Source organism: Sardina pilchardus, chromosome 15, assembly GCF_963854185.1.
Source record: "Sardina pilchardus chromosome 15, fSarPil1.1, whole genome shotgun sequence".
In the NCBI taxonomy this organism is placed as follows: domain Eukaryota; kingdom Metazoa; phylum Chordata; class Actinopteri; order Clupeiformes; family Clupeidae; genus Sardina; species Sardina pilchardus.
Genome location: NC_085008.1, coordinates 23,802,374 through 23,811,461, shown reverse-complemented (window position 1 = coordinate 23,811,461; position 9,088 = coordinate 23,802,374). Strand labels below are relative to the sequence as shown.

Below are 9,088 nucleotides of genomic sequence, written 5' to 3'. Positions count from 1 at the left end.
TCTGTGTGTGTGTGCATGTGTCTGTGTGTGTGCGTGTGTGTGGGTGTGTGTGTATTAGACGATCGGAGCGGAAGAGAGTGTGACACAATGATGTCTCACCCTTGTGCGTTTACTCAGAGGGACGGTGGATTTTGGAAGGGCTAAAGCGTGTCTGAATGAGAATCATCCACACCACCATTCCAGACAGACACAGGCTGATGTGCACTGCCAGATTTGTCCTCGTCATCCTTGGTGGTCTTGGTGCATCAAAACGTAATTACAGATGAGACCACACTGTGAAAAGCCATCACTGGGTATTATCTCAATTATGGTGCACTATGTACTGTAACATGGCAAAAAAATCCCCAGTAAATTATAATCACAACAGAAAAAAGAACAGAAATCCTTCTTCTTGCAAGGTAATAAAGATCATAAGCCTGTTCAACAGCAGGATATTGTGTTTGCTAATGCTGCCATATGGTTCCTATTAATACAGACAGATTCAGAACAAGAGTTACAGGGCCCATGTTACATGTTTGATTAAATGGATCTATGATTATTCCTTATGGATTTTGAAATCATTTGGCATCACTGGAGATTTGTGAAGAGTACTGGAAATGAAATCACTCCAGGACTCATCAGTGATTGTAAGTGAAGTCAAACTTCACGTGGGCCTCAGAGTGTGAAAGAAATAAGAAACCATTCTAGAAGAAATAACTGCAGTTTATGAATCTCTGGACATCAGAAAAGGCAAACTGTACTACTTTTAAGTTCTAACACAGCAGCTGTTGGCTAGCCAATTGTCCAGTGTTGCTTGTTTTGAAACTCCAAGTGAAGTTTGTAACATAATTAAGACTATTCAACATGTGTGGACTATAGAGCTACAGTAGGCCTATTAAGCACGTGTTTAAAACAGATAAATGTTTCAGGCTCACCACATCAGCAGAGGGATTGAGGTCCAGGCGACCTCAAAGTGCAAATGAGCATTTTAGTGGTGAAGTGACATGCACTGTAAATCCATTATAGCCTACTGACTATAAAGAGTAGAGAATAAACTGCATTAATGTTACGACACTGATGTGAAGGATTTGGGGCTTAGTTTTCCCATATTTGGCTGGACCTCAAACGTCAAAACTTCCCGTCGCAGCAATATAACTGGCTGAAGAGCATTGCCCATCCCAGAGGCATAACCCAGGCAAGGCAAAATATTTATATAGAGGCGGAACGACATCATCCACAACACACTCATTCACGTCAGAGAGAAGGCAGAGAGGGTCCTTTTGAAGAAGACGGCTGCATTCTTATACGTTTCGAGGAACGGGCGACACAACTTCTAACGTTTCTAAAACTTATCGAAAACTTTTTTGAGATCACCATGAACGCTTTCGTCGGTCTGCATTGCACGTTACTTTTTGCGTTGAGCCTGATACTTGGAAAATATCCTGCCGATGGTAAGATACATTTAGGTCAATCACTTTTGACTTGCGAGTTGCTACATATCTATGCTCACGAGCAAACTAAAGTATTAGTTTGCGGTACTATGAATATTGTGTCGACTTTTGTCGTCAAGCTGTATTTCCTTGCTTGTTTCCTGCCTATAATATTTATGTTCACACAATCACTGTGTGAAGTGAACTCTCTGAACTTAGGTTTTAAGCGCTCATTCACTTTCCTAAACACTCTTGGTCTCTGTGGATCTCTAAAAGCGTGCTATTATTGTGCGCAGGTGCACATGGGATGTATAAATGTAAGGACAGTGTAATTATTTTCCCTGTGAAATCATTGGACATAAGACTTTACTTTCCCCAGTAGTATGTCTTGCTGACAGTTTTGACTCAATTTACACAAGAATTGTATTTTCTCTGTTTCTCTGTCCACGTTTCTTGTACAACTGGGTGTTTGTCATAATTGATTTGAAAACCTTCACTCTTGTCTGAAATAATGTGTTTATTTTTTTGTTTATCTTTTATCTTTATGTATACCTTTATTTAAGCATGGGGATAGAACACATTTAGATTGTTATCTCTTTTTCCAGTGGGCCCAGGTCAAGAAGGCAGCACACAAAAAAACAATAGACAACTTTGACCAAAGGAAAACGACAGCAACGACAATAAAGATAAACAGAATTAAACTGAAACAATATCAAATTTAGGAGCAGACAGATTGTTAGAATTGATTAAGACATGGCTTAAAATTGATTCATGGGAGGAACAGCTATTTTTGCAGCCGAAGCAGCAGGAGTGCTACTACTAAAGACTGCTTTGCCAAACCCTGATTTTACTGATGGAACGTCAGAATACCTGCCTGAGTGTAAATTGTACCCATGCCTTATTTGTTTTTAAGAGTGAAGACATAAGAAGTAGGCTGACCTATAGTGGCATTTTAGACATTAAACAAAGAACAACTAGTGCATTTCTCCTTGTAGGCCAACCAACCATTTCATACAAAACACAGCTACTGTATGAGTAGGAACTTGCGATGAGTTATGAATCTCTGTGCCGAATGATGCACAGAGTTTAATGACTGCAACACTGTCCTTGAGGTATGTCTATGAAACATATCACCATAGAACAGGCCCAATCTTATGAGGTCTAGCCTACATTAATGATCAGATGTGCCACTGTGTCACTGACATTCGGAAAATAGGGGCTTAAGTCTTTGTGAACATGTAGTTTGGTGGGAGAACCGTGGGATTTAATGGGTTTCTCTGTGTGGTGTCTTCCAGCCGGGATGTGCTGGCTGCAGCAGAGCCACGAGCCGCGCTGTGACATGGTGCTCAAGAGGGGGGTGACCCGTGAGGAGTGCTGTGCCGGTGGCCGCCTGGATACCGCCTGGTCCAACACCACTCTGCCCATCAACGAGGTCAGCCTGCTTGGAATTCTGGGAATCGTGTCCTGTAAGCCCTGCAAAGGTGACCCCACGCATACATTTCCTCAATACTTGACATGGTGACATTTGAATGATGATAGCTTGGTCCTCAAGAAGAACCTAATATAATTGGTATATATAAGTAATAGCTTAGTACTGGTGGATGTATTGGATGGTGTATTATTTGAGGATAACTTAATTTTGTGTGTACATTGGTAAATTGAGGTTGATACGTTGTAATGTATACAGTATAATATTTGTAATCGCTGATTGTCGCATTTGGAAGGACTTATGTGGCTTTTGAAGCTGCTGTAGATTCATTCATGAAAATGTAGTTTGTGTGCTGTTAAAATATTTGTGTTGGTTACACTTGAGTTTTAGACCCAACCCTCACTTTCTCACAATACTGTGATGCACATAACTCTATATTCACACAGTGCATGGGAAAACTGACTGACACCAATAACAAATGCAATTATGTGCTGTGGCCTCTTAAATATGCCTTTTCTCTCATAGTGTTTCATATTTGTGGTATGGATCTAAGCCAGATGTTCCATCTAACTCTCTCCAGCTGTTTCGAGTAGGTTCCACTCTCAGAAGTCTTAGCCAGGTATTCAGGTTCACTCAAGGATATTTTCGGTCCCCCCCCCCCACACCCCACCCAAATCTCCCAAAAGAAGATTGTGGAAACATTTGGACACCCTGCCACAACCTGTTAGCATGACTGAACACTAAAACACACACATGGCTGGGAGGAAGTATTATAAATCAAAAGAGGTGTTGAAAGAGCAAAATGCTGAAGTTATTACATGCTTTTTCCGGAAAAAGATTGATTAAGATAACGATTAGGCCACTGTCTTACTCAGCAGTTGCAAGACTGCAAGTGATTATCAGTCCCTGGCTGCAGTGCGTGTTTTTGTATACGCTACATTCACTACACTGCTAAACTTCAGTATTGTAAGCTAATCACAGGGTTTCGTAGAATAAACAGTCTACTCAGAGAAAATACATATACCAGAGTACCATAGTATCGTCCTTCACATTCTTACGAAAGGCCTAGATGTACTGCTAGATGTATTGCTTGCCGGCAGCTGGCTACTGGTTACTACACCATGATGGTCTAATCCAGTATATTAGATGCCTTCTCTTGAAGTGCTGTTAGCATTGCAGCTTGCACAATGCTGGACAATGTTAAAAAAAGATTGGGGGGGGATTTTGAATTCCATCGTGCCACAGGAGAAATGTCTGCCACATGCTCAGATGTCTGTTTTTCATAACAGCGCACACAATCAACGTCAGTGAACATTTTAAAAAACAGAATGAAAGAGACTGTTCTGGCTTTTTTTCTGTGTGTGTGTGTGTGTGTGTGTGTGTGTGTGTGTGTGCTTGCCTTCGATTGTCTTAAAAAAGGAGAGTGTGGACCTCACAGAATGGCCTTGCATGTGTGCTACTGATGTCAAGTGCTTCAAAGCATTCCTGAAAGCTTGACTAATGCTCCTTACCTGACCCATCCGCTTTCTAACATAATTTTTTTCGGAAGGCAACATAAATCCTGAATGGCTGTCAAGACATCCCCCCCTCCACCCACTTCTCTTCTCCCTCTCAAAAAACAGAGTGGAGGATGATAGGAGGTTTCTCCATTAGGCCTTTGGAGTTTGCATCAGAGGACAGCAGGGTATCCGCCTGGAGACTCATAAAACGATACTTTAGTACAAGATCTAAAGGAGACAGAATGTTCATTATATAGATTCCCTAGATAGCATCTGTCGAGGGGATGATCCTGTCCTGATCCTCAAAGCCAGCAAGCCACAGCTTGATACTTTATCCGTTTTATTGATATGCTCAGTGAAAGGTCAGGTCAAAAAGCCTCCGGTGCCAACTGAACTTGTGGGGATGCAGGCTCAATTCAGGAACTTGATCTTCGTCTCTGTTCAGTTTCACTGATTGAGCCGGTGGCGTGTGTTTACAGAGAACTGCAATGGTGTCAAGTGTGGCCCTGGGAAGGTGTGTAAGATGAAGGTGGGACGGCCCCAGTGTGTGTGTTCCCCCGACTGCGCCACCATCTCTGGCAAGCACGCCGTCTGCGGCAGCGATGGCAACTCTTACCAAGACGAGTGCGCCCTCCTCATGGCGAGGTGCAAAGGGCAGCCCGATCTGGAGATCATGTACCAGGGGGAATGCAAAAGTAAGAGCACCACTCCTGTTTTCTCGCTTTGTTTTTCCTCCCACTATGCTGCTCTTTTATGGAATGTTGATTGATGATGTGTGAAGAAGAATATCCTTATAGGACAATAAAGACTCTATCTATCTATCTATGTAATGGCCATTTTCAGCTGATGTTCAACTTTATTTTCTTCCCTTTGTTGAATCTTGACACACACTTGACACACACCGGTTTTCTTCCCTCTACTGTCGCACAATGCCTTATTTTCTGTCTTTACCGTTGATGTGCCGTTGTGTTGCTGCCTGGTTTTCCCCTCAGAGTCCTGCTCCAACGTGGTGTGCCCGGGCACGCACACCTGCGTGACTGACCAGACCAACAGTGCCCACTGCGTCATGTGCCGCACGGCCCCCTGCCCCCCGCCCATGGCCACCGAGTCCCCCATATGCGGCAACGACAACATCACCTACTCCAGCGCCTGCCACCTCCGCAGGGCCACCTGCTTCAGGGGCCGGTCCATAGGAGTCCGCCACTACGGCCACTGCTCAAGTAAGTCCTGGCCCTGCATTCCACCTGGGAATACTGGCAATACGAATGCTTCTTGGAAGGCGAAATAGCCTAAAATAACCAGATGTGGGCCTTAATTGTTGCAGCACACAACTGGCTGAAGTCTGACACAAGAGTTTATTTTTGGTTGTAACTGATGGCTTACGTCTGGTTTTGTGTGCAGGTGCAGAAGGGAGTGAGGAGAATTCCCTCGACTAACTTCTGAAAACATTTTCGGGCGCGAAGTGATAAAACTCCCAGTGCTTGGTTTGGATTGGATTGCCTGCTTGCGAGTTCCTAGTCGAGACTTTACGGCCCCCCTGTTAGTCTCCAGTAGCTTCAGTGTTTTGACAATACATGTGGACGTGGAGTAGACCGTGGGAAGAGCAAGTCTTCTGCAAAACGGGAACCACTGACATGTTAATGCATGCAGTACATATTACATGAGATGACTTTTTTTTTTCTTTGACTGAAATGTCTATTTTGGAGATTTTTTTGGTTCACTTTGAGGGATTTGTTTGGCAAGATGTGCATATTGTAAATACAATACCACTACTATTTATTGGAGAAAAAATATAAAAATACCTATTTAATACCTCTCTCATCTAGAAGTCATATACCCATAGATCATTTTGAAAAATATTTATTGTAATATCATCTATTGTTACGTCTTGGGCAGCGCAGGTCTGATACTGGTAGAACTGTTTTCAATGACATATCTTGCTGTGGTGTATTTGAGTGACAGTGCGGCCATTTTGGCTAGCCGTGCTGGAAACTTAATCACAGAATTGTAGAGTGTAGAGTAGACAAATGGCAAAGCGGAGCAGCGTCCCTCTGTCTTTACATTCCTCTTGCCTTTGTTTGGAGGTGAGTCGAGTCGGCAGCCAAAAAATGCAGTTTTTACTACTCTGCATGGGCCTTTATGTGTGTAACAGTTTGGGGTCTGGAAAAAGTAATCACCTACCAATCAATAAAATTACCAGCTGGATGCTAATAGACTAGACTACAAAAAAGCAGTTTTCAGTAAATCATCATTTTCATTGCCTTTGTTTTTTGTGTACTGGTGGGTTACCCGAGTTCATTCATTGTTTTTCTGCCCCTTATTGGTTACACACACACAGAATTCTAAATGCGATTGGCTATCCGGTCATGGAAGAAAACTCTTAAGACTTTCTAAAAGGATTCATTTGAAAGCATCCCATGTTCAGTTGTAAGTATTCTAATGTATCTGTACAGGTATTGTACTGCATTTCATGTTCTGCCATGCTTGTTGATAGAGCTACTTTCACAATCCTGTATAAATATCTACTGTGAAATTTGATGGATAAATGTATCAAGTTATTTTTGTATTTTTGTACTGATGTTTGAAATTAAAAATGTTAAAGAATATTTTGGTCTGGATGTGTTTTATACCCATGTACATGTTCTTTTCCACTACATTCTGAGCAACATAAACAAGCAAATTTAACTCTTTAGCAAAAAGTCTTTGGACTTGTTGATCTTTCCATCGTTCAGCAAAGGTAGGCGAGCAAAACCTGTTATCCATTTATTTTATCAGGTCCAGACAGAACATTGGCCAGTTAATGGACAACATAACGTTATTTCATAGAGCCACAAGATTACAAAGGCCCAGGGAATCTGAAATGACCGAATGTGAAGATTGTTATCTCTTCCAGAGCACTGCATCAGTCTCTCTCTCTCTCTCTCTCTCTCTCTCTTTCGCTCTTACACACACGCACTCTGCGTGCCATGCACATGGATGTCCCTCTGAGCGGGAAGGGGAGATGAGAGGCGAGGGGATCAGAGTGGGCGGAGGTGCTGCCCCTTGTCCCCGTCTCGGAGGCTCCCTTCTGATTTAGGTGGATGAGGTGAGGGATGAGGGGGTACTGAGTCACTTTCCTGTATGAAATACCTCCCTTGTTTTCCCTCCTCCAAAGAGGCACTCAGTCCTCTGACGGCACCAGCATCTGGTTTGACTTTGGGGAGATGTTTATATTCTGATCCAAGCACCCTTTTATTACATTGGGAATGGAATTAAATGTTTGCTCAAACAGGCAATAACAATGCTGTAAAAAAAAATAAATAGGCTGCTCTCCATCCATCTTGCTGGATGTGTGTAAAGGAGCCTATTGTTCACTTTCTCAGGTTTCAGAAGTTTTCAAGTTTCCACTGTGAGTTTTTGAAACCTCTTGGTTTTAAAGGGGGCAAAAAAAGACTGTATCAAAAGTGTCACACCAGCTATCCCACCCTTTCTGTCTTCACCCTGTGACTCAAGACTGGCTATGCCCATTTCATCAGAAAACAATAGTATGACCTCAAAATGATCTAATGGCTACATGATGTTCAGCAGTCTGCTGTCTTGCCAGGTTTAATCTCTGGTGAATCAACTTTGGGACGTGTCAGGAGGAAACTATGTCCTCTTATACCAAAGGACTTGATATCAAATCCACTATTTATGACCGAGCATATGTAGGCCAATGTAATCGAGAGGGAGAAGTCCTGAACATCTCAGATTAGACCCAGCGGCCTTACGAAACACCCTGAAGATACGATGTGTTGATGTGAATGATTTTCCTCATACTGTTATTATGATCTAGAGCTGTCATGTGTGAAACTTGACCATATAAGCTGTGTGATGTGTAGTCTGGTTCTAATAAGTGGCTAGTCGTCCTTCAAAGTGGCCTCTGCTTCCCGGAGAGAGGGTATGAGACTGAGGCTTTGTAAAATATTATTGGGAGCATGACAAAGGAACTCTAAAACGGTTGATGTTATCAAAACAGTTTAAAAAGTGTACACGTGACAAACAGGTCTTTTCATAGAATATAGGGGTGTGATGGAATGACAAACAAGGCTAAAGCTCCTATCTTTCTTTTATTTTGTAAAGTGCTCCTTTACAAACACACATTTGCAGTGAGACAGAATGATATGGCCTATCAAGAAAGAACATTGTGATTTGTAATAAATGGATTACATAGGGTTTTCTCAAAATTGATTTTATGGGATACATTTATTAAAGGGTATGTTTACCAAAAAAACATCTGCACAGAGTAAAAAGGTAGAAACCAGCACAGTTTGGTTGGAGAGAGATATCTAGAATTCGGAAGTTAAGCAACCTTTAATCGTTCCAAACGAGAAGTGTGCTGAAACTGTTTTGCTGAAACTCAAACACAGATCTGATCTCGCAGACGAGTCCACTGGGGAGAGCCTGACCCCTTTCCTCTCCCTCTGTGTGGTCTGTGACTGGCGGCACTGCAGGATTGGCTGGGTCCGACGAGGCTGTGTTCCTCGCCCACTCCTCGTTCCCCTCCTCACAGGCAAAGAAAAACGTTTAATTCATTACCTGGCCTTTCTCCAGCGAAGTATTTATTTAATATGGGGTAGAAAATCCAAATAATACTCCCACCAGGCAGAGAAAGGCACATTTTTGACTCATGAAGACTTCAGCTAAATGTTTGGCTCCCTTGTGACAGAACAATGTCCACAGGTAGAAGCAGCAGGGAAGCTGTTCCCTGTAACACAACTCACAAGAAGCTT

At 42.6% G+C, this 9,088-nt stretch overlaps 1 protein-coding gene across 1 annotated transcript; it reads left to right on the top strand.

Moving 5' to 3' along the window:
* Positions 1 to 1,208: 1,208 nt before the first annotated feature.
* fstl3 (follistatin-like 3 (secreted glycoprotein)) lies at positions 1,209 to 6,943 on the top strand. Its single transcript, XM_062515591.1, has 5 exons — positions 1,209 to 1,430; positions 2,705 to 2,890; positions 4,817 to 5,032; positions 5,330 to 5,557; positions 5,739 to 6,943. Exons 1-5 carry the CDS (start codon positions 1,355 to 1,357, stop codon positions 5,771 to 5,773), a joined length of 741 nt encoding a protein of 246 aa, XP_062371575.1. The 5' UTR covers positions 1,209 to 1,354; the 3' UTR covers positions 5,774 to 6,943.
* The last annotated feature ends 2,145 nt before the right edge of the window (positions 6,944 to 9,088 follow it).